At 43.8% G+C, this 26,271-nt stretch overlaps 1 protein-coding gene and 1 long non-coding RNA gene across 7 annotated transcripts in view; one reads left to right on the top strand and one right to left on the bottom strand.

Annotated features, from left to right (window-relative positions):
• LOC126331924 (uncharacterized) overlaps window positions 1-26,271 on the top strand; it is a 146,307-nt gene that overhangs the window by 31,411 nt on the left and 88,625 nt on the right. The gene's annotated exons all lie outside the window — the stretch shown is intronic.
• The window catches only part of LOC126331858 (ankyrin repeat domain-containing protein 29-like), a 147,045-nt gene that overhangs the window by 72,506 nt on the left and 48,268 nt on the right, over window positions 1-26,271 (bottom strand). The window contains exon 1 of one of the 6 annotated variants that reach the window (XM_049996530.1): window positions 4,305-4,372. The exons of the other annotated variants lie outside the window; for them this stretch is intronic. Within the exon in view, the coding sequence (XP_049852487.1) occupies window positions 4,305-4,319 (15 nt within the window). The 5' untranslated portion in view covers window positions 4,320-4,372. Of the gene's footprint in view, window positions 1-4,304; window positions 4,373-26,271 lie in introns of those variants that run through there. 6 annotated transcript variants of the gene reach the window in all.

The raw sequence follows: 26,271 nt of genomic DNA, 5'->3' as shown, positions 1-26,271 counted from the left end.
GGAGATAGGTGGAAAGAATACATTGAAAGCCTCTATGAGGGTGAAGATTTGTCTGGTGTGATAGAAGAAGAAACAGGAGTCGATTTAGAAGAGATAGGCGATCCAGTATTAGAATCAGAATTTAAAAGAGCTTTGGAAGACTTACGGTCAAATAAGGCAGAAGGGATAGATAACATTCCATCAGAATTTCTAAAATCATTAGGGGCAGTGGCAACAAAACGACTATTCACGTTGGTGTGTAGAATATATGAGTCTGGCGACATACCATCTGACTTTCGGAAAAGCATCATCCACACAATTCCGCAAGCGGCAAGAGCTGACAAGTGCGAGAATTATCGCACAATCAGCTTAACAGCTCATGCATGGAAGCTGCTTACAAGAATAATATACAGAAGAATGGAAAAGAAAATTGAGAATGCGCTGGGTGACGATCAGTTTGGCTTTAGGAAAAGTAAAGGCACGAGAGAGGCAATTCTGACGTTACGGCTAATAATGGAAGCAAGGCTAAAGAAAAATCAAGACACGTTCATAGGATTTGTCGACCTGGAAAAAGCGTTCGACAATATAAAATGGGGCAAGCTGTTCAAGATTCTGAAAAGTAGGGGTAAGCTCTAGGGAGAGACGGGTCATATACAATATGTACAACAACCAAGAGGGAATAATAAGAGTGGACGATCAAGAACGAAGTGCTCGTATTAAGAAGGTAGTAAGACAAGGCTGTAGCCTTTCGCCACTACTCTTCAATCTGTACATCGAGGAAGCAATGATGGAAATAAAAGAAAGGATCAGGTGTGGAATTAAAATACAAGGTGAAAGCATATCAATGATACGATTCGCTGATGACATTGCTGTCCTAAGTGCAAGTGAAGAAGAATTAAATGATCTGCTGAATGGAATGAACAGTCTAATGAGTACACAGTATGTTTTGAGAGTAAATCGGAGAAAGACGAAGGTAATGAGAAGTAGATGAAATGAGAACAGCGAGAAACTTAACATTCGGATTGATGGTCACGAAGTCAATGAAGTTAAGGAATTCTGCTACCTAGGCAGTAAAATAACCAATGACGGACGGAGCAAGGAGGACAACAAAAGCAGACTCGCTATGGCAAAAAAGGCATTTCTGGCCAAGAGAAGTCTACTAATATCAAATACCGGCCTTAATTTGAGGAAGAAATTTCTGAGGATGTACGTCTGGAGTCCAGCATTGTATGGTAGTGAAACATGGACTGTGGGAGAACCGGAACAGAAGAGAATAGAAGCATTTGGGATGTGGTGCTATAGACCAATGTTGAAAATTAGGTGGACTGATAAGGTAAGGAATGAGGAGGTTCTACGCAGAACCGGAGAGGAAATGAATATGTGGAAAACACTGATAAGGAGAAGGGACAGTATGATAGGACATCTGCTAAGACATGAGGGAATGACTTCCATGGTACTAGAGGGAGCTGTAGAGGGCAAAAACTGTAGAGGAAGACAAAGATTGAATACATCAAGCAAATAATTGAGGACGTAGGTTGCAAGTGCTACTCTGAGATGAAGAGGTTAGCACAGGAAAGGAATTCGTGGCGGGCCGCATCAAACCAGTCAGTAGACTGATGCAAAAAAAAAAAAAAAAAAAAAAAAAAACCATTTCTCTCTGTGTAGGTGGGTGCCAACAGAATGTTTTCGCAATCGGAGGAGAAAACTTTTGATTGAAATTTCATGAGAAGATCCTGTCGCTACGAAAAACGCCTTTGTTTTAATCATTGCCACTCCAATTCACGTATCATGCATGTGACACTATCTCCCCTATTTCGTGATAATACAAAACGAGCTGCCCATCTTTGTACTTTTTCGATGTCATCCGTCAGTCCCACCTGATGCGGATCCCACACTGCACAGCAGTACTCCAGAATAGGGCGGACAAGCGTAGTGTAAGCAGTCTCTTTGGTAGACTTGTTGCACCTTCTAAGTGTTCTACCAGTGAATCGCGGTCTTTCGTTTGCTATACCCACAATATTATCTGTGTGATCGTTCGAATTTAGATTATTTGTAATTGTAATCCCTAAGTATTTAGTTGAATTTACAACCCTCAGATTTGTGTGACTTATAGCGTAACCGAAATTTAGCTGATTTCTTTTAGTACTCATGTGAATAACTTTACACTTTCCTTTACTCAGGATCAATTGCCACTTTTCGCACCATTTAGCATTTTTCAAGTCGTTTTGATCATATGATGACTTTACAAGACGGTAAATAACAGCATCATCTGCAAACAATCTGAGACGGCTACTCAGATTGTCTCTTGTGTCGTTAATATAGATTAGGAACAACAGAGGGTCTATAACACTTCCTTGGGGAACGCCGGATATTACTTCTGTTTTACTCGATGACTTTCCGTCTATTACTGCGAACTGTGACCTTTCTGACAGGAAATCACGAATCCAGTCGCACAACTGAGGCGATACTCTGTAGGCACGCAGTTTGGTTAGAAGACGCTGGTGAGGAACTGGTCGAGATTGGGGCGTGGGGATTCTGAGTGTTTCACTATAATTAGCTTTTTCAAGGAGTTCTTGACTAACGTCCGTTATTTTCTTCCTGTTTTATCCTCAAACAAGAAACAAATTTGGTTGCAACTAGACATACGAGGATGCTCAATTTTACCGTCAAAATTTCGTGGCACAACCCATTTGGGACGTTAACCTCTTCTGTAATTTCTATAACATTCATCGGCGAATTTCTGAACGTGAGAGTCATATGCTGAAGTGGAAGGTCTTTCTGGTGAACCATCTTTCAGTTGATTGGTAACTTCTAAATCGCGACAACCCGTTTATAACACTGCGTACGACCCAGAGCACCACCTCCATAAGTTTGTTTTGAAAACTGAACATTTCTGTAAATCTTTTCCCCAGTTTCACCCAAAATTTGACGTTGCACCGTTGCGTCAGAAAACCGTACATTTAAAAAACTAGACTAAAACAGGTTCACTCAAACAACGATGTCACGAAAACTAAACCAGATATAAGTACCCCAAAACCACGTGGGTACAAACGACGTCACGCGCAACGCAGTGTTGCCAATCGCAGATCAGAATATGCATGTAATTCAAAATGTATGGTTATTTTATGAAAAAAGTATCGCCATCCCCTCTGTCAATCGATCTGACAACTGTGAGTGGAAACAGTTTTAATTGCACTGAGATACTGCATTGTATCCTCCGACTGAAGGGTTTCCTGTCATGTGCACCGCGATTCATTTAATATTACCGTTTGCTTCATTTATGTACATTTGAGTGTTTACATGATGTATCACGCCAAGCTCACAAATTGCTGCTTATTGCAAACGTTTTTGCCACAGGACTGTTGCAAGAAGCAAAATTTCTGTGGCATTAAACTGAATGTAAACGACAGTGAAGCAGTTTTTTGGGTAAAGAAAATGTGGAACGTGTACGATTGATCCATACTAGTAGTATACATTATCGTCTGTGATTTGCACTCCGAAGTCAACACGAAACAAAACGACAGCATGTCTTTTGCAAAACTCTTTTGGAGAGTTATCTGCTTTTTTCCTCCATTACCTTTGTAATGCGTAATCACTGTGGGCACACAGGAAACAAAAGCAGCAGCCATCAGCACAAAACTGCAATAAATGACAAGAAGTGTGCATTATGAAGTGGTAAAGCTTTATGAGAGCGGTTTTTCATTTTATGCACGTGCTATTGAACCCTAGGGATGTTTAAGCGTATAAGTTGATAAGGTGAAAGGATGACCAGTAGCTGTCAGAAGGTGAACAAGCGATTATCGACCATAGCTTACATAAGGCGACATGTGTATTTGCGTTGTTGTAAAAACTGACTGAAAGGCTAGTGGATATAGGGAAAAATTAGAACACGAGTTGCAAGAAAACACTGACACTGTTGAAAGAATGAACTGTGCGTACTTCCGCAACCACAAGCGTCACGCACGTCTTTAAACGTTCGCCTCCGTCGTAGGAGAAGACAGGTCACCTAAGTAATGGGTAATGCACGGATATTTTTCCATTAACACTGGCTTTTATCCAAGATGAACAGATTTCAGAGATCGTGGATCAGTGCATTCTCGACAGAATTTCTTTAACAATATGGTAAGTATAAAAATTAATTTCTATTATCTGCATACAACCAACTGAAGCAGAACGTGATAAAAACGATCATTTCAAAAATAGAAAGTTACTAGCTGGAAGAGAAAACGAAAGAACACGATAATTTAATTGTGAAGTTTAAAAGTTAATGTAGTAGAAACAAGTATTTGACAGGAATGAACACATTTGGAGTGTGTATACTTAACTAGAAAAACAGTCATAGGATTTCCGCTATAGTGTACTTTCGAAAGTCTTCCGTCGCTCACTCGATGTTGACTGTCTATTCTATGAGTTCACACGATGGCGGAGAGGAGATGGAGGAGCGGGAAAGGAGGGGGGGAGTGGGGGGGGGGAGGGGAGTGGAGGGGGGGAAGTGGAGGGGAGGAAAAAAAAAAGAAGGAAAATGAGTGCACCAGCTAGTGCAGGCTCATTTTACCTGAGCAGTGGATCTGTATCGAATCCGAATGACTTGGGCTTTGGTGACTTACAATGCATTCGTGCAGTTTAGGAGAGACGATCAGTAAGTAACTGACTCGTTTCCAAGGTGGACACGACGCGATCAGGAGCCTACCTGGTGGTGCCCCCTGCTGTGTGGGTGTGGCAGCGCGAGTGTTGGCGCCAGCTGGTACTGAGGCACCTGGCGTTATTGCCTCTCGCATGGCGCAATGTGCCAACTGACGGTAACGAGGCGTGTACTTGACAATTATCAACCGTCCGTGAGCCCGTGGCCGCGGCGTACTACAGATCACTGGTACCTGCCGTTCGAGATGTGTACGACTGCTGTGTGACAAGGGGAAAATTTCTTTACAGAGGTACTTCTCTAAGTCGTCAAGAGCGGAAATACCCTGTAAAAATGAAACAGAATTAGTTGTGCCATGTGGAATGTAAAATGAGGTATACATTGGCGTCAGAACGGTTAAGAGAAAAACAATTTACAGCGTGTATGGACACATCTAGTGTAGTTCCTCAAAACTGTCGTCTAGGTTCAGGAAATTGACACGCGAAAGATTAGACAGCCTGCAGTTGTGCATCTTACTTATAAAGAGTCTTCCACCGTAGTGCCGAGATGAATCGTCTTTTCTGCCTAGTCAATTTATTCTTATTGATGACCACTCAGTAGGAGTACAATTGTTTTGCCTGTCTTATCTCCGACTAGACGTAACATTATACTTGCTGTGGTATATTATTATTATTATTATTATTATTATTATATGTTGCAGCTCCTTGTATTTCTATATACATCAAAACTCTCGCAATCTTGCACTGTCTGGTGTCATCCTCAACCGTTTCTTCATTCATTCACGCATGCTGCACGGGAAGAACCACGCTAACCATTGCCAGGGTTTGTAATTAAGGTTCAACGAACTTTTCATGGGAACTTTTCTCATGTAAATGTTGTTCATTGTTTTGAAATTGTGCTCTCTAATTTTAAGTTGAGGTTGAGATACCAGCAGTTTTTAACTTTTTTTTTTTGAAAGGTATTTTTCAGAAGGACCTGTACGTTTCAGCAGAAGACGTTTTAAGACAAGTGTAATGGCCTTTTTACATACGTAGATTATACATTACTAAAAGCTACTTATGGACAACACCGGGCAGGGGCAAGCAGATAAAGCACTCGAGGTATGACAAAAAATACCGCAGAAGACCCAAGTCAAAGGAAAAATAGGACGGAATCTTTCGCGGTTCCATTAAAGCTGAGTCGATGTTTTACACTTTTGTTAATAGCTCTTCAAATATCTGATTATGTCAGGTATTTTTACAGAATTCGCCATTTCATGCACCAATACGCCAGTAGTATCATAAACATGGCTAACTGCTGTGCATGTCTTACTACAGTCCTTGGCCACATTTACTCTTTCAAATTTAGCTTAATGTAGCTAGGGCATACCGAAATTAAACTTTTTGATCCACCAAGGGCTAAAATTGCCTGCCAAACCGAGAAACTTGCTTCTCCTCCATCGTAGCTAATACTTCACCAGTCCAGCACCTTTCACAACCTCTCGAACAGCTTTGTCAGTGCATTGCCCACTACATTTAATGATAAGGCGGGCATCGCCGTCTGTCACGCAGTTTTAGTTATTCACGTGGGTCAACATCTAACATTTCGCCAGGAGACAAAGACTCAATTCATTCTCTGTCTGTGAGAAGCTTTGCCAAATATAATTAGCGGATATCGTATTTATACGGAAAATTACATTGAAATCGTGTGTGAAAATTATCTGACATAAGAAATTATACGCTGAAAACCTGTCATCGGCCCCAGGGCTTCTATCAAAATAATATTATATTCAGCTAGAAGGACGTCTCCACGTTTATGAAGAGTAGTTTAAATATTTCCCACTATTCTGTTCAAAAATATATCCACATTTCGCAACTATCTGTTTATGTATGCATTATAGGAGTATACCTGCAAATTGATTATACTAAAAATATGAATAACAATGTAATTAACCTGAAACCAAATTCATTAAAAAATTTTCACCCAGTGACTGGTTAGAATAAGGCGCTTTCTGGTCATCTTTCTGGAGCTCAGCCTATCGAGGTAGTTGTGTAGTAAGGTTGGTGGTTAGTATAATTCATCTTACGTTTGTCGTGAAACTGTTTCTTCTTCCAAAGATCTTGGTACTCTGCACTGTGCTTAGTTCAACTCTCTGAGAAGAGTTGGAAGTTTAACAATGATCATCGTCAGCACCCCATGTTTTACTATGCTGGTTACGTATGATTTACGTTTTGTTACAAAGGGTAATGTAGTAATTTTCATACCTGGAGCCATTAATTTCCCAGTTTTAATATCAATTTCTCACATCTACATCTACATCCATACTCCGCAAGCCACCTGACGGTGTGTGGCGGAGGGTACCCTGAGTACCTCTATCGGTTCTCTCTTCTATTCCAGTCTCGTATTGTTCGTGGAAAGAAGGACAGTTGGTATGCTTTTGTGTGGGCTCTAATCTCTCTGCTTTTATCCTCATGGTCTCTTCGCGAGATATACGTAAGAGGGAGGAATATACTGCTTGACTCTTCGGTGAAGGTGTGTTCTCGAAACTTCAACAAAAGCTACTGAGCGTCTCTCCTGCAGAGTCTTCCACTGGAGTTTATCTATCATCTCCGTAACGCTTTCGCGATTACTAAATCATCCTTTAACGAAGCGCGCTGCTCTCCGTTGGATCTTCTCTACCTCTTATCAACCCTATATGGTACGGATCCCACAATGCTGAGCAGTATTCAAGCAGTGGGCGAACAAGCGTACTGTAACCTACTTCCTCTGTTTTTGGATTGCATTTCCTTCCAATGAATCTCAGTCTTGCATATGCTTTACCGACGATCAACTTCATATGATCATTCCATTTTAAATCACTCCTAATGCGTACTCCCAGATAATTTATGGAATTAACTGCTTCCAGTTGCTGACCTGCTATTTTGTAGCTATATGATAAGGGATCTTTCTTTCTATGTATACGCAGCACATTACACTTGTCTACATTGAGGTTGAATTGCCATTTCCTGCACCATGCGTCAATTCGCTGCAGATCCTCCTGCATTTCAGTACAATTTTCCATTGTTACAACCTCTCGATACACCACAGCATCATCTGCAAAAAGCCTCAGTGAACTTCCGATGACATCCACAAGGTCATTTATGTATATTGTGAATAGCAACGGTCCTATGACTCTCCCCTGCGGCACACCTGAAATCACTCTTACTTCGGATGACTTCTCTCCATTGAAAATGACACGCTGCGTTCTGTTATCTAGGAACTCCTCAATCCAACCACACAAATGGACTGATAGTCCATATGCTCTTACTTGGTTCATTAAACGACTGTGGGGGAACTGTATCGAACGCCTTGCGGAAGTCAAGAAACACGGTATCTACCTGTGAACCCGTGTCTATGGCCCTCTGAGTCTCGTGGACGAATAGCGCGAGCTGGGCTTCACACGACCGTCTTTTCCGAAACCCATGCTGATTCCTACAGAGTAGATTTCTAGACTCCAGAGAAGTCATTATACTCGAACATAATACGTGTTCCAAAATTCTACAACTGATCGACGTTAGAGATCTAGGTCTATAGTTCTGCACATCTGTTCGACGTCCTTCCTTGAAAACGGGGATAACCTGTGCCCTTTTCAAATCCTTTGGAACGCTAAGCTCTTCTAGAGACCTACGGTACACCGCTGCAAGAAGGGGGGCAAGTTCCTTCGCGTACTCTGTGTAAAATCGAACATCAGGTCCAGCGGCCTTTACTCTTTTGAGCGGTTTTAATTGTTTCTCTATCCCTCTGTCGTCTTTTTCGATATCTACCATTTTGCCATCTGTGCGAAAATCTAGAGAAGGAACTACAGTGCAGTCTTCCTCCGTGAAACAGCTTTGGAAAAAGACACTTAGTATTTCGGCCTTTAGTCTGTCATCCTCTGTTTCAGTACCATTTTGGTCACAGAGTGTCTGGACATTTTGTTTTGATACACCTACAGCTTTGACGTAAGACCAAAATTTCTTAGGATTTTCTGCCAAGTCAGTACATAGAACTTTACTTTCGAATTCATTGAACGCCTCTCGCATAGCCCTCCACACACTACATTTCGCTTCGCGTAATTTTTATTTGTTTGCAAGGCTTTGGCTATGTTTATGTTTGCTGTGAAGTTCCCTTTGCTTCCGCAGCTGTTTTCTAACTCTGCTGTTGTACCACGGTGGCTCTTTTCCATCTCTTACGATCTTGCTTGGCACATAATCATCTAACGCATATTGTACGATGGTTTTGAACTTTGTCCACTGATCCTTAACACTATCTGTAATTGAAACAAAACTTTTGTGTTGAGCCGTCAGGTACTCTGTAATCTGCTTTTTGTCACTTTTGCTAAACAGAAAAATCTTCCTACCTTTTTTAATATTTCTATTTACGGGTGAAATCATCGATGCCGTAACCGCTTTATGATCGCTGATTCCCTGTTCTGCGTTAACTGTTTCAAATAGTTCGGGTCTGTTTGTCACCAGAAGGTCTAATATGTTATCGCCACGAGTCGGTTCTCTGTTTAACTGCTCAAGGTAGTTTTCAGATAAAGCACTTAAAAAAAAATTCACTGGATTCTTTGTCCCTTACACCCTTTACGAACGTTTGAGTCTCCCAGTCTATATGCGGGAAATTAAAATCTCCTCCCAGAACTATAACATGGTGGGGAAATCTACTCGAAATATTTTCCAAAGTATCCTTCAGGTGCTCAGCCACACAGCTGCTGAGGCAGGGGGCCTATAGACACATCCAATTACCATGCCTGAGCCTGCTTTAGCCGTGACCTTCACCCAAATTATTTCACATTTCGGAAAAAAATGGAAATGATCGTATGGCGTCAGAGGCCGGGAGTTCCCAGACGGGAAATTCGACAGCCAAGTGCAAGTCTTACTGAGTGCGACGTCACATTGAGCGGCACGTGCGTTGACAATGGGGATGAAATGATGAGGACAGCACAACACCCAGTCCCTAAGGACATAAAATCTCCCCCCCTCCCCCCAGCCGAGAATCGAAACCGCGCCCCCGTAGCATTCCAACGCGTTGACCATTCAGCTATTGGACTTACAACGAAAAAAAAAATCTTTTTCCGATCCTTAAGAATCACGAATTCTTCGATTCTCTATGAAGATGAGTGCTACGTCTGAATTCGAATAATTACCGGATAATGTTAAACTACAACCACTTGAGTAAATTGCTGAAACGCAGGTATAAGATTCCTACGTATTGCATGATGTAGGTACTAACAATATTAAATATGAGGAGGCGTGACGTCCTGAAACTTCAATGCTCCGTTAGGTGGAGGGATACTTTGAGACATCCGTCTCTTTCACGATGCGCTCCGCCACGAATTCCTCTCCCGGTACCAACCTCTTCATCTCAGAGTAGCACTTCTAACCTACATCCTCAATTATTTGTTGCATATATTCCAATCTATGTCTTCGTTTTTATCCTCTGTAACTCCCGATAGCGTCATTAAGTTTATATCCTGATGTCAGTCATACTGTTCCTTCTTCCTGTAAGTGTTTTCCACATTTTATATTCTTCACTCATTCTGCGGAGACTTAGCATTTTAACATCCTTCCGTAGCACCACATTTCAGACCTCTCGATTCTCTTCTTTTCCAGTCTCAGTCAATGATTCACTATGATACAATGTTGTTGTTGTTGTCGTCGTCGTCGTCGTCGTCGTCGTCTTCAGTCCTGAGACTGGTTTGATGCAGCTCTCCATGCTACTCTATCCTGTGCCAGCTTCATCTCCCAGTACCTACTGCAAGCTACATCCTTCTAAATCTGTTTAGTATATTCATCTTTTGGCCTCCCTCTACGATTTTTACCTTCTACGCTTCCCTCCAATACTAAATTGGTGATCCCTTGATGCCTCAGAACATGTTCTCCAACCGATCCCTTTTTCTAGTCAAGTTGTGCCACAAACTTCTCTTCTCCCCAATCCTATTCAATACCTCCTCATTAGTTATATGATCTACCCATCTAATCTTCAGCATTCTTCTGTAGCACCACATTTCGAAAGCTTCTATTCTCTTCTTGTCCAAACTATTTATCGTCCATGTTTCACTTTCATACATGGCTCAACTCCATAAAATACTTTCAGAAATGACTTCCTAACACATCTATACTCTATGTTAACAAATTTCTCTTCTTCAGAAACGCTTCCCTAGCCATTGCCAGTCTACATTTGATATGCTCCCCAAATAGCAAAACTATTTTACTGCTTTAGGTGTCTCATTTCCCAATCTAATTCCTCAGCATCACACGACTTAATTCGACTACATTCCATTATCCTCGTTTCCCTTTTGTTGATGTTCATCTTATATCCTCCTTTGAAGACACTCTCCATTCCGTTCAACTGCTCTTCCAAGTTCTTTGCCATCTCTGACAGAATTACAGTCAGCGCCGAACCTCAAAGTTTTTATTTCTTCTCCATGGATTTTAATTTCTACTCCAATTTTTCTTTTTTTTTCCTTTACTGCTTGCTCAGTATACAGATTGAATAACATCAACCCTGTCTCACTCCCTTCCCAACCACTGCTTCCCTTTCATGTCCTTCGACTCTTGTAACTGCCACCTGCTTTCTGTACAAATTGTAAATAGCCTTTCGCTCCCTGTATTTTACCCCTGCCACCTTCAGAATTTGAAAGAGAGTATTCCAGTCAACATTGTCAAAAGCTTACTCTAAGTCTACAAATGATAGAGACGTAGGTTTGCCTTTTCTTAACCTAGATTCAAAATAAGTCTAGGGTCAGTATTGCCTCAATACTATGATACAATACTATGCTCCAAACGTACATTATCAGAAATTTCTTGGCCAAATTAAGGTCTTTGTTTGATGTCATCAGACTTTTTGCGTAAGATTTCCCTCTTTGTCTGTCCTAATCTACCTAAGGGTGACAGGTTACATTCGCTGATGATATTGCTATACTCAGTGAAACAGAGATCTACTTACAGGATCTGTTGAACGGAATGATCAGTCTTATGAACACAAACTATTTATTGAGAGAAACTTTACATTAGTATTAACGACCACGCAGTGGATGAAGTTGAGGAATTCAGCTACCTATGAAGTAAAAAACCCATGATGGATGAACCAAGGACGATATAAAAATCGTACTAGCACAGGCCAAGAGGGCATTCCTGGCCAAGAGAAGTCTACTGGTATCAAACACATGCCTTAATTTGAGGAAGAGATTTCTGAGAATGTACGTTTGGAGAACAACACTGTGTGGTAGTTATAGACAGTGGGAGAGCCGGAAGGAAATCTGAGCTTGCGAAATGTGGTGCTACTGATAGACTAATAAGATAAGGAATGAGGTGGTTCTCTGCATAATCTGCGGAGATAGGAATATGTGGAAAACACGAATAGAAGGAACAGGATGATAGGACATGTGGTAAGATATCAAAGAATAACTTCAAGAGCCGTAAACGCAAAAACTGTAGGGCAAGACAAAGACTGGGATATACAGAAGAAATGATTGAGGATCTAGGATCTAAGCGCAGGAAGTAGGGGCGGACCACATCAAATAATCCAGACCAATAAAAACTAAAGATGTGCATAAGACAGGCTTAAGTAAATTACATTAACTTTAGGCAGATGCACGACAGAAAACAAGAGACTGCTAAGTCTGAGAAACAGGAGCTCAAGGATTAACGTCTTCACGTGAGGACACTTACTGCGCGATTATCTGGTACATGGTTAAAAAAAAATAGAGGATGGGAGTGTTATGTATCAGATTTCTATCATCTCTGATTACTAACAGCACCAGAATCAGCCGATTTGTTCAATAATAAGATAGATTAAGGTCACGTTAATCTTCCAAACAAGTACTTTGTGGTCTAAAGACCTAACATCAGTGCTGCGAGGTAAATGCATCGACCCAAGTCCACACATTATCCTACTTTATCAAAGCTGCCGAGGATCCAAACTACTCCGCTATTTTCAATAAAATGTTAGATACTAACACTAATATCAGGGACTTTAATATGACGTTCCTAACGAGCACGATAAACCTCCAGTTACCCTTCGTTACAGTTAAATAAAGCTACTCATCTGCGTCGTGAAGGTGCAGGAAAAGCAACACAATCTCGTTCCCAAGTGGACATCCTTTTGCCAAAAACCACAGCACAAATTGTACTCTTATGGTGCCTATTACTAATACGCACCTTAGAATCAGCGTAAATGGGTACCTTGCTCAGGTGCTCACCAGCTTAGTCGTTGAAACCTGAAGCCAGAAAACTTCAAATTACAGCTGTCTTTTCTAACAAGCTGCTATAACCAATCTGTGATACAAAACGAGACAGAAAAAGTCGAAAATCAAGCTGGCTCTAAGAGAAATAGAGAGCTTCGAAAATAATCGTATTACCACTCCTGTTCAGCGATATCTGAAATCTCAATAAAAGTCTATTACATGCTGCTAATTTATGCATTTATGAAGAGATCGAAACGTCAACCTAAGGTGTTCATGACATAAATAGTCGATGGATAAGTGATTCTCATACTATGACTATTTTCAGTAACAAATCTTCAGCAGCTATTTACGAGACACCGGTTTACAGTTGCTCTCACTTCTAAACTAGGATCACACGACACTGGTCCAGATAGTGACCAATTATCTATTTTTATCGACAGTAAGCTTCAGTGTAATTACACATTGAACAGGCTACTGAGAATTAAGAAAAAGTACTAAACACACTAAATATAGGCCTAGTACATGTGGTAAAGAGCGTCAGCTGGACGGCCTAGTACATGTGGTAAAGAGCGTCAGCTGGACGGCAGAGCAGACCGGAGTAGCATTATACCCTACTTTGGTATACCGTTGTACATGTTTACCTTTTCTTCGGCTCGGCTACCTGGTTAAACATCACGTCATCTTGCCAAGTGCCAATGAGAATCAAAGGATCTTGACGTCATGATATCCATACCAACGAACGGAGCACTAGTGGAAGTAAGCATGAAGTATACATTCGACGCTAACTGTTCCGGTAAAATATCCTGTGTTCTCAACCAGTCGCCATATCTTCTCTCATTCCATTGCTACATTTATTTCATTGGGGAAATAAGCTGTAATATAAAATAAAAATATCTGCCATTCGAGTATCTGTGTGTCCCCTAGAAGAGAGAGACGGAAATTTATTAACATTATGCAATCTGCACAAGAGTATTTTTGCGGCAGTTTAATTTTAAGACAACGTCTTTCAAACTATCGTTATTTGTGGTCACGAAGACGGCAGCGACCGTTAAAGAAGCAGGAGCGTTAGGACACATTTCTGGGAGGCAGTTGGCAGTTAGAACCAGTCAGGCAATGACAGAGTAATAGATCTGGAAATTTCACTCTGCACCCGCTGGTAAGACACGCGGAAAGGTGTCATTATGGAACGACTGTGGGAGGATAAAAGATGACTTGACAAAATTTCTAGTTGGTGTGAAGAATGGCAACGTGTTCTAAATGTAGAAAAATGTAACTTAATGCAGGTTAGCACGAAAGAAAACAATCCCGCCGTGTTCGAATACAGCGTTAATATAGAGCTGTATAGCACAGTCATGTTGTCTGGAAATAACGTTGCAAAGCGATATCAAATAAACGATCACGTAAGGAAGGTGAATGGTCGGCTGCACTTTACTGGGAGAATTTTAGGAAAGTATGGTTCTCATCTACAAACGACAACTGGCACAGAAAACAAGTGCGGCCAATTCTTGAATACTGCTGGACTGTTTGGGATCTCCACCAAGTCGGATTAAAGGAAGACATCGAAGCAAGTCACAGGCAGACTGCTAGATTTGTTACCGGTAGGTTCGATCGACAGGCGAGTATTACGGAAATGCTTATCCTTGGAGGGAAGACGACGTTCTTTAAGTGAAACACTATCGAGAAAATTTAGAGAACCGTCTTTGGAAGTTACTATAGAACGCTTCTAGTGCCACCAACGTACATTTCGCGTAAGGACCAGGAAGTTAAGAGAAATTAGGACTCGCACGGACGCATAAGAGAGAGTCGTTTTTCCTTCGTTCTATTTCCGAGTGGAGCAGGAACGGAAATCGGTAATTTTTGAGAACATTTCTAGTGGAGAGTATCGGCGGTCTCAAACTAATAACAGTCTGGACTGTAATAAAATATATATTGGTAATTGTAGCCTGTTTCGGTCGAAGTGTGACAATATTACCCCACGATCGCAGGAAGTAGCCGTGGGCAGATCAGGTATCGTGGAACCACGAACATCAACCGCTCTTACTGACGTTCGTGATTCTACAATACCATCTGTTTTCGCCGACACCGACTTCTGTCATTGTGTCATATGGTCTCAATATGGTCACATTTTGACCGGGACCGGCTATCATTGCCAATAAATATTTTGTTACGGCCAAGACTGCTTCCAGCTCAATTTTAAATGGGGGACTGATTACTACTACTACTACTACTACTACTACTACTACTACTACAAGAAACCCTCCACCTTGCACAGTACCGTGAGTGTGGAGTGAGTAAGGAAGGATGTATGTATGTATGTATGTATTTATTTATTTAGATTCAGCTCTCTGTAGGTACAGCCATTTACGGCGACAATACAAAATAGTGTCTACCCTGAGAGCGGTGTTTTGTTACAAAGTCCATCTTTTAAATAGGACCTCATTTTCGTCGGTGTCTTTGAGCAGGCAGATGGCACACAGTGTCCGCTTCCCTGACGGAAGGCCTCGTTGATAACTGCCAGCCGTCGTCGGCAGAACACGGCAGGATGCTACGGCCTACAGGCCACGCCGTTGTTCCTCATGGCTAGCATTTTTCTCTCGCTCGTCTCAAGCTTGTAAGGGTTTCATTGATCGCATTTTTGGTTTTTCTTCTAACTGATACTTGCTAGCCTTCGAGCTTGAAATTTAACTCTACTGCTTGATACTGAATACTTATTGCTTCCTGATTTCAGTGTTTAATATTCGTTTTATTTTGGCTTGTAAATTTTGAACCTGTGGTCTGGTGGCAGCGTCTTTCACTAGTAATCAGAAGCTCCTGGGGCCGTGGTTCGAACCCAGCAGCGGTTTAAATTTCGGATAAAAACCATCAGCAATGGCAGCCGAACACTTCTGGCGTAAGAAGTCACCCTCGCTCTGCCAATGTAAAGGAAGGTGGAGGAGCTCACGGAGGTTCGAGCCGGCCCCTTGCCCTTGGGTGGAACGTAGTCCAACAATGATCAAAGGCGTGAAGATGGCGAACGCTATAGAAATCGCTGCATTAGAGACACACAGGGTATGTGCCCAGAATATGTGGCCTGTAATTGAAAAAGTGGCATGATGATCTCTCCATTGGCAAAAGACTCCGGATTAGTCCGTCATTCGAATCTCCGGGAGGAAGCTACCAAGGGGGAAAAGACCGTGAGAAAAAGACTGAATAATAAACGAAGAGATAACATTCTACGAGTCGATGCATTAAATGTCAGACGTTTGAACGTACTAGGAAATATAGAAAATCTGGAAAAGGGAATGCTGAGGCTCAGTCTAGATATAGTGCAAGTCAGTGAAGTGGAAAGCGGATAAGGATTTCTGGTGACGAATGTAGGGTAATATGAATTGCAGCAGAAAATGGGATAAAGGGAATAGGATTCGTTATGAATAAGAAGGTAGGATGGTGAGTGAGATATTGTGAACAGTTCAATGATACGGTTATCCTCCTCAGATTCAACACCATAGCAACGCCGACAGTGAAAGTTCAGGTATACTTGCCGAAATCGCAAGCAGAGGATGGAGCGAGAACGAATGCGTGTCTTTTTGGTTTTGTTTTGCTTTAGGGCGCAAAAACCAACTGGGGTCATACGCGCCCAAGTCAAAGCTACAGAACACGAACACAGAGAGGAGTTATAAAGAACTATACGTCAGTCCCAACTGACAAAAGACAGCTGAGCACAAGCACGTGGGAAAAGAGCTAAAAAAGACACCATACAGAAACGGAGGTGCAAAACTAAAAATTAAATGGCCTACGCCATATCGCTTAGGTGGATAAAAAGTAAAACGCGACAGACAGCCCACGTGTCTTTAGCTAAAACGGCCGATAACTCAGACGGCAAACCCAAGCGGGAACGTAAACGGTTAAAAAATGGGAATTACATCAGGAAGTGGTGGACAGTAAAGCTTGAGTGCAATGTGCAGCCGAGTTTTAATGACCTCCTACCGGCGGGCGGGTCGAGAGAAGGTCGTCCAAGCCGGTGGGAGAGGATTAATAAGCTGGAGCCTATTCCCGTGAAGGGAGGACCATTGGCGATGCCAAAGGGGCACCACCTCCTGACAGACGACAACGCAGAGATCATCGGATGGAATATAGGAACTCGCGGGCTGAGGTACGAGGACTGCAGCCTTGGCAGCAGCGTCAGGAGCCCCGTTACCTGGCAGACCGACATGACCAGGAACCCACAGAAACATCACACTGACTCCATCAAGAGTGAGCAAGTGTCAGTTTTCCCGGACCCGTTGCACTAAGGAATAGGCGGGTGTACAGCGCACAAACTTTGAAGGGCGCTGAGTGAGTCTGAGCAGAGGACACAATTGAAAAGGCTGTGTCGCCGGATGCATTCCGTGGCCTGATACAGGGCGAAGAGCTCGGCTGTAAATACTGAGCAGTGTGCTGGAAGCCGATATCGACAGACACGGTTGCCAATGACAAAGGCACACCCAACCCCACGGTCAATTAGAGAGCCATCAGTGTATATAGAGGTACTATTGCTAAGTTCCATGCCAAGGTCGTGAAACTGAAGGCGATAGACCGAGGCTTGAGTAGTGTCCTTAGAAAGCGAATGTAGGCCAAGGTTAACATGGGCCGCTTCACGAAGCCAAGGTTGTGAATGCTTCATACCCACTGGGATAAATGCAGGTAGTGTGAAGTTAAGCTGCCGTATCAAGTGTCGAAAGTGGACTCCAGGAGGTAACAGAGAAGAGGGACACGACCCATACTGGTGGTCGAAGGAATCATCAAAGAAGGAGGCATAGAATGGGTGGCCACGCATGGTAGACAAACGGCATGCATACCTGCTGAGGAGAAAATCACGGCGGTAGGACAGTGGCAGTTCAGGAGCTGCAGCATACACTCTCAACTGGGCTAGTGTAAAAGGCGCCAGTGGCCAAACGGATGACACGATGGTGGATAGTGTTGAGACGGCGTAAGAGGGATGGATGTGCAGACGCATAAACAAAGCACCCATAGTCGAGTTTTGAACGGAGAAGCGACCGGTACAAACGGAGGAAGATGGTTCAATCGACATCCCAAGAAGTACTACTGAGGACATGTAGGACATTGAGGAACCAAGTACAGCGGGCTGCCAGGTAAGAGACACGGGAGGACGAAGATTATTTCCTATCGAGCATGTGCCCCAGGAATTTCGTAGTTTCAACGAACGGAAGAGCGACAGGCCCAAGATGTAAAGATAGTGGAGAAACCAATTTTGCCGCCAGAAATTCACACACTGTTTTGTCAGGGGAAAAATCAAAGCTGTTGTCGATGCTCCAAGAGTAAAGACGACCAAGACATCGCTGAAGACGCTGCTCAGTGAGACAGGTGCATGGAGAACTGCAATACATGGCAAAATCGCCAACAAAAAAGGGAGTCGGCGATGCCCGGCGGAAGACAGGCCATTATAGGGTTGATGGGGATAGCAAAGAAGACGACGCTCAGGACGGAACCCTGAGGCACACCGTTTTGCTGGATGAAGGTGTCCGACAAGGCAGAACCCAGAAGAACTTGAACTCTGTCTTTTAAAAATGTCTGAAGAAAACAGGCAGGCGGCCTCTGAAGCCCCACATGTAAAGAGTATGGAGGATATCAGTTCTCCAGCAGGCGTCGTAGCCCTTCTCCAAATCGCAAAAAAACAGCCAGAGTCTGCGATTTCTGCAGAAAACCATTCATGACATGGACGGATGAAGTAACGAGATGGTCAACTGTAGAACGCCGAGCTCTAAATCCACACTGTGCATTCGTGAGAAATTGCGCGACTCCAGCCACCATACCAGCCGGACATGAATCATACGTTCCACCACCTTGCAAATGCAGCTGGTACGAGAGATTGACGGTAGCTAGAAGGAAAGTTTTTGTACTTACGGGGCTTATATATGGATATGACGGTGACTTCACGCCGGGGAAATGTGTCCTCTTCCGAGATGCGGTTGTACACGGTAAGCAGAAAGTGCTTGCCCGCAAGAGAAAGGAGGTGCGTCATCTGAATGTGGATGGCGTCTGGCCCTGAGACGGAGAATGGGGATGAACTGAGACAATGATATAGCTCCCTCATAGTACAGACGGCATTGCAGCACTAACGACCCAGAGAAGAGAAGGGTATCGCTCGAGTCTTCTCCGCTAGTTTCCGATGGAGGAAGGCAGGGTGATAGTGGGAAGAGCTCGAAACTTCCGCAAAATGGCGGCCCGAGGAGTTGGGGATAGCAATAGGGTCCACAATGACATCATCTGCTACTGTAATGCCGGAAATTTGGGAATGGATCTTATTCCCAGAGAGCCGTCGGAGGTTGACCCACACGACAGAGGAAGAGGTGGGTTAAAAGAACTAGTGAATGAAATCCAGCTAGCTCTTTTGCTATCCAGAAGAACGTGACATCACTTTGCACTCTTCTGTTTATAATGAATACAGTTTGCCATCGTAGGATGGCGGTTATGAACGCGGAGAACACGCCTCTGTGCGCGAATTGCGTCACGACATGCATCAGTCAGCAAGGGACTGAGGCACTATGTGGTGAAGAAGTGCGAGGGATAGAACGTTCTGCACCAGTAAGGATAACGATTTTTAGATATTCCACCTGGTCGTCACAACTGGGGAAATCTTGTTCTTCGAAGATCGCCAGGGGAAGTAAAGCTGCCAGTCAGCCTTAGTACGCTGCCATTTGGGCATGCACGCGGATGAAGTAGGAGCCAGCAAACAGAGCACACAGGAAATGGTTGCTCGAGTAAATGTCGTAAAGAATGGACCACTCAAGACGATGGGCAAGCTTGGCAGCGCAAAAGGATAGGTCCAAATGGGAATAGGTGAGGAGTCAGAAAGGAAAGTGGATGCTGTAGTGTTAAGGCAGAAGAAATTAAGTTGGTTAAGACGTTCAGCCAAGGGGGCACCTCTGACAGGTCCTGGGAGAACCCCAAAGGGGATGATGAACATTAAAGTCACCGAGTAACAAAAATAAACTGCCCTGGTGACATCGAATGAAGGAGAGACATAAATGTTACAGAGGGAGAGTCAGGCAGGAAAGGAAAAGGCGAATAGCAACATCTTGAAGATGGGTAGTCAGGGAGATGGGTTGACTATGACTTTCATCCCATATCGGCAGCATGACACCCTCAGAGATGGAATGCTGACCTCAGGGGGAATGTGAAAACGAATCGGTAATGTGAAAGCTCGAAGTGGTCTTGAGGGCATAATTTAGTTTCCTGAAGACAGAGTACAAGGGGACGCTGCAATACTAAAAGCAGCTGTAAATCCTGTTTTTGAGACCGAGAGCCATGAACGTTCCATTGGAGGAGAGTCATGAGGAGGAAGAGACGGTTGCAGGGTGACAGTCTGAAGAGTCGCCACTACAGGGCACAGAAGCAGGAGGATACTGCTCGATGGGGTCCACAGAAGCATCGCTTCCTTGTGCAAGTCAGTCTGTGGAGTCCAACACTGAAAAATGGTGGTGCTCACTGGCGACACAGAGGCCAGGCGGGCGAAGGTATTATGTGGTGACACCATCAAAGAGGATCTTCGAGTCAGTGAAGGAGAAGACTGTTTGCCTTTGGTGGACTTCTTTGAGCCTTTCTTGTTAGAGGCAGACTCTCATGGTGTTCCTCTGGAGGGACGGAGGGAGTCTTCATGGGAGTACTCCTCCTGTCTTTTCCACCCTACCGTACGTGACGCTGGTGGCTTTGCCCCTTGAGGCGAGAGTTTGAGAGCTTGTTGCACATCTGGGGGGGGGGGGGTGGCATGGCGATACTACCTCGACACTGGCTGATTTCACAACCTCAGAGCTGTCACATGCTTGCGTGGTCACGTTCTTCATTGAGAGAGGGGTAACAAGAACAGAACTATAGGTGCCAGACGGGAGAACGCAGGGTTTTTAAACTAGCCAGTAACTTGCGAGCGACTGTGTAAGGCACTGTTTCCTTTACCTGGATCTCTTTGACAGCCCGCTTATCAAGATACATGGGACAATCCCGAGGAGCGGCGGCATGCTACAGTTGGTACAGTTGGTACAGTTGGTACAGTTGGTACAGTTGGTACAGTTGGTACAGTTGGTACAGTTGGTACAGTTGGTACAGTTGGTACAGTTGGTACAGTTGGTACAGTTGGTACAGTTGGTACAGTTGGTACAGTTGGTACAGTTGGTACAGTTGGTACAGTTGGTACAGTTGGTACAGTTGGTACAGTTGGTACAGTTGGTACAGTTGGTACAGTTGGTACAGTTGGTACAGTTGGTACAGTTGGTACAGTTGGTACAGTTGGTACAGTTGGTACAGTTGGTACAGTTGGTACAGTTGGTACAGTTGGTACAGTTGGTACAGTTGGTACAGTTGGTACAGTTGGTACAGTTGGTACAGTTGGTACAGTTGGTACAGTTGGTACAGTTGGTACAGTTGGTACAGTTGGTACAGTTGGTACAGTTGGTACAGTTGGTACAGTTGGTACAGTTGGTACAGTTGGTACAGTTGGTACAGTTGGTACAGTTGGTACAGTTGGTACAGTTGGTACAGTTGGTACAGTTGGTACAGTTGGTACAGTTGGTACAGTTGGTACAGTTGGTACAGTTGGTACAGTTGGTACAGTTGGTACAGTTGGTACAGTTGGTACAGTTGGTACAGTGGGGAGGAGGAGGAGGTGGGCAATCGCCCTTGTGTGCAGGTTACACATTTCGCTAGGTGTCAACAAGGCGTTATAGTGTGGTTGAAACGATGACACCGCGGCGTACCAGGTTCGGGATGTACAGCTGGACTGTGATAATTTCATAGCCTGCTTTGATCTTTGACAGAAGCACCACTCCATCAAACGGGAGAAAAAGAGTGCGGGTGGGCACTAAGGAGGAATCTACCTTTTTCGTTACATGATGGACGGCAATGACTCCCTGATCAGAGACGTAAGATTGGATTTCGGCCTCGGTTAGACCGTCTAACAGCCTTGTGTAAATTACACCACGGGAAGAATTCAAAGTTCTATGGGCCTCAACACGAACAGGGTAGCCGCAGAGAAGCGAGGTGGTAAGCAGTTTTTGTACTTGAGAATCAGAAGTAGTCTCCAAAATCAAAGTGCCATTCCATAAACGAGAGCTGGATTTCTCAGGGCCGGCAATTGCATCTACACCTTTCTGAACAATAAATGGATTGACCGTGGTGAAAGACTAACCGTCTTCAGAACGTGAAACCACGAGGAACCGTGGTGGAATGGGAAGGGTCTTTGAATCATTAGCCTCATTACATTTGCGTTTCGTAGACGTTGATTGGGAAGACGATTGACTCACTGCGAGAAAGTCCTCACGATTGCCGGCGTCTCAGATGGCGCACTCCTAACTGGTGGCCCCCTTCACAAGCGGGTGCAACCGCCTTAGGAGGTTGTTCACACCTCAGGTCACACCTCCCGAACACCTGACAGAGGGACCAATCGGCAATTTGGGAAGATTGGAGCTCAGGCAATCACCCCTCCCTGGGCCTGGCCTGTACCAGGTGCTACGTGAAAACACTACCTGTCGACCCGGGGCTACGAATTACGCGTTACCCAATCACCTGTTATGTGTCAGAGGTGTGGGCCGGCCTTCAGAAGCGCACAGGCAGGAAGAAGGAGGAGGAACCTCAAACGCCGAAGAGGAGGAACGAGAGGAGAAGGGAAACAAAAAAGGAAGAGGGAACGAGAAACAAATGTGAGACTATTCTTACGTCAGCGACAGACAATGCAGAACATTCCCAATAACACACCAGACATGTTCCCCAAGCGAGGGGAAAAGAAAATCAATAGGATAGACATGCAGCACGGAAGGGAAAAATCCTACGAATGCTGGGGCCCCGTGGTAGTCAAGCATGAACCCACCAGAGTGGCGAGTCCCCCGGGGGGTGGGGGGTGGGGTGGGAAGGGGGGGGGTCGGGGGGGAAGGGGGGGGGGGGACGGAAGCATATGAAAATACTGAACGGATACTTCAATACGTAGAGACATGAAAATTATATAGTCATGGCTGATTGGAAAGCGATTGGAGGGTAAGGAATATAAGAAAGGGATATGGGATTGGTATGAGACTATTGGCTTGGGCCAAATAGATGGAAGCCTGAAGGTGCGAGATTCGGGCTGTTGAGCAGATGGGGAAGAACAGTCTAATGAAGTTTTGTGAGCTCCTCTTGGATGCATAGACTTGTGTGAGGCCTTGCGTTGTCATGAGATAGCTAAGACCGTCTGCATTTTTTTGTGACGAACACTCTGAAGTTGTTTCTTCAATTTTCTGAGGGTAGCGCAACACTTCCGAGTTGACCATGGCACCATGAAAAAGGACATCAAACGTAATAACCCCTTCAGAGTCCCAGAAGACCGTCACCGTGACATTACAGGCTGAGGGTGCCACACCATCGATTGCCGTTTTGTTTCCGATTCAAAGTGAACTCACGTTTCATCGCCTGTGACTATGTTCGACAAAAAATGTCACGATCAGTCTCTTAACGCAGATGACTGATCGCTGCTCTTCATGGTTTTCTGTTATGTGGCGAGGAAACCAGCGGGCACACACGTCTGAGTACACCAACTAATGGACGAGTGTGTCAATACTACCAAAAGATGGCCAGTTGTGCAGCGACGTATTTGTGTATGATTCATCGATCATCTCGATCGGTGTGTCCGCGCGTTCCAAGAGTGCAGGAGTTACAGCTGAGTGTGGGCGGCCGGCTTGCAGGATATCAAAGGCTTGCGCGACCTCGTTATAATGGTAGACGCCTCACCCAACGACTCCTCATGCTTTCGTTTACTACCAGGTCTCTGCAGACATTCTGCAAGCGCCATTGAATATCTTGTGGTGCTCTGGTTTTACGCCACGAGAAACTCACAGCTCTCTGCAAGGAAGGCACCTGTGTTACAGACGCCATATTGAGGGTGTGTATAGCGCCGCTACTTGTCGGAACTTCATGGAACTATAGGGACTGAAGCGGGAATATTTCACAATGTCCAACAACCAATTCTGCATTTTTTAAAGCGAAACTAGCCGACAAAAAATTGGGTTGCAATACTTTTTGAGCACCTATGGTAGTAGGGACGGGAGAGGAGAAAGATTAATTGTTCTCTACCTTAAGCGTCTGTTAGTAAAAGCGAATACGGCGTTGAGGAATCACAAGATGAGGCCGTATACTTGGGCAAGACATGAAAACACGGGAAGATACCATCTTGATTACATTTTGGTCAGATAGAAACTCCGAAATTGGATATTGGATTCTAAAGCGTACCCAGGAGCAGATAGACTCAGATCACCATTTAGTAGTGATATGAGTAGACTGAGGTTTAAGAGAATCTTACGGAAGAAATGGAATAAATGGTTCAAATGGTTCTGAGCACTCTGGGACTTACCATCTGAGGTCATCAGTTCCCTAGAACTTACAACTACTTAAACCTAACTAACCTAAGGACATCACACACATCCATGCCCGAGGCAGGATTCGAACCTGCGACCGTAGCGGTCGCGCGGTTCCATACTGAAGAGATGGAATACCAAAGTACTGAGGAAAGATGAGACACATTTAAAGTTCGCTAAGGAAGTGGGTGCCGCGATAAGGAGTAACACACTAAGAACTTCAGTTTAAGAGAAGTGGCCATACCTAAAACGAGTAATCACAGATGTCTGACAATCATAGCTTCAAGAATGTTAAATGCGAGAAACTTTGGGCAACAGAAGAAATACTTTAACTGCTCGAAAAAAAAGGGACTAGAAAGGGGAAGACCGGAATACAGCAAATACGAAGTGCAGGCACACAAGACGAAATGGCTGCAGAAAAAACGTGAAATCGATAAAGAAATTATTGTTTGAAGGACTGAATAGGCATATAGAAAAACGGCGACAACCTTCAGTGATATTTATAATCAGGGGTGGTAACATTAGGAGTGCAACTGGAATTCCATTGTTAAATGCAAAGGAGACAGCAGATAGGTGGAAAGAGTACACGGAGGACCTGTATGAGGGGTTGAGGAGGGGGGGGGGGGCGAAGGGAGACTTGCCCGATGACGCGGTAGAAGAAGAGACAGAAGGCGATAGGGAGGGGATAGGGGACCCAATATTAGCGTCATAAGTTAAAAGGGCTATGGTAGATTTGGGATCAAGTATGGTAGAAGGGATATATAATATTTCGTCGGAATTTCTAAAATTATTGGAGGAAGTAGAAGGCAAATGATTATATAAATTGGTGTGTAGAATCTATGAGCCTGGCAACATACCATAAGACTTTAGGAAAAACATCAGATCAACAATTTCGAAGAAAGAAAGGGAAGATAAGTGCGAGGACTATAGTATTGTCAGCTTAACAGCTCATGCCTCATAGGGAATCTGTTAGATGACGATCAGTGTGTTCTTAGGAAAGGTAAAGGCACCAGAGAAGGAGTTTTGTCTTTGAACCTGATAAGAACAATACTGAAGAAGAATCAAGATACACTCACAGGATTTGTCGATAGAGAAAAGTATTCTACGATGTGAAACTGTGCGAGATGTTCGAGATTCTCACAAAAATAGGTAACAGAAAAAACTACAGGGAAAGACAAAAAGCTGTGACGAAAAATAAAAACGGTACAATAGTGCAATAAAAATTCAAGGCGAAAGGATATGACTGATAAGATTCACTGATAACATTGCTACCCTCAGTGAAATCTAGGAAGAACCACAGGACCCACTGAATGGAATGAACAACCTAATGAGTATAGAATATAGATTGAGGGTAAATCGGAGAAAGGCGAAAGTAATGAGAAGCAGCAACAATGAGAGTATAGAGAAACTTTTCGAAATTAGTGATCACGAAGTAGGCGAACTGAAGGAATTCTGCTACCTGGGAAGCAACTTAATCCATGACGGACGAAGGAAGGCCGACATAAAAAGCAGGCTATAGTACACACGAAGAGCATTCTTGGCCAAGAAGTCTACTAGTGTCAAACATAGGCCTTAATTTGAGGAAAAAACTACTTCACAGATTTGTTCGGAAGTGAAATATGGACAGTAGGAAGACCACAACGGAAAGAATCGAAGCGTTTGTGGTGTTAAAGAAGGACGGTGAAAATTAGGTGGACTGATAAGGCGAAAAATGAGGATGTTCTCTGCAGAATCGGAGAGGAAAGGAATATATAAAAAAGAATAGCAAGAAACAGGGACAGGACAAGACATTCTTCAAGACATCAAGGAAAAATTTCCTTGGTAGTAGAGGGACTTGCAGAGGGTGAAAACTAGACAGAGATTGGAATACATCCAGGAAACACGTGAGGACGTGACCAGGAAGTAATACTCTGAGATCAAGAGGTTGGCGCGGGAGGGGAATTCGCTGCCGGCAGCATCAAACCAGTCGGAAGACTAATGACTCAAAAAAAATCTTGATTACAGAAATATCTTAATTATGAAGTCGAATACGGGCTCTTCGCAATGTTATGAGTGTGCTACTGCCAGTCCCGTTCATCTATTTCCCCATGATTTTCTTTGATTAAACAACG

Source organism: Schistocerca gregaria, chromosome 2 (assembly GCF_023897955.1).
Source record: "Schistocerca gregaria isolate iqSchGreg1 chromosome 2, iqSchGreg1.2, whole genome shotgun sequence".
Classification (NCBI taxonomy): Eukaryota; Metazoa; Arthropoda; class Insecta; order Orthoptera; family Acrididae; genus Schistocerca; species Schistocerca gregaria.
The sequence above is the reverse complement of the archived record's forward strand: the minus strand, read 5'-3'. Positions and strand labels throughout refer to the sequence as shown.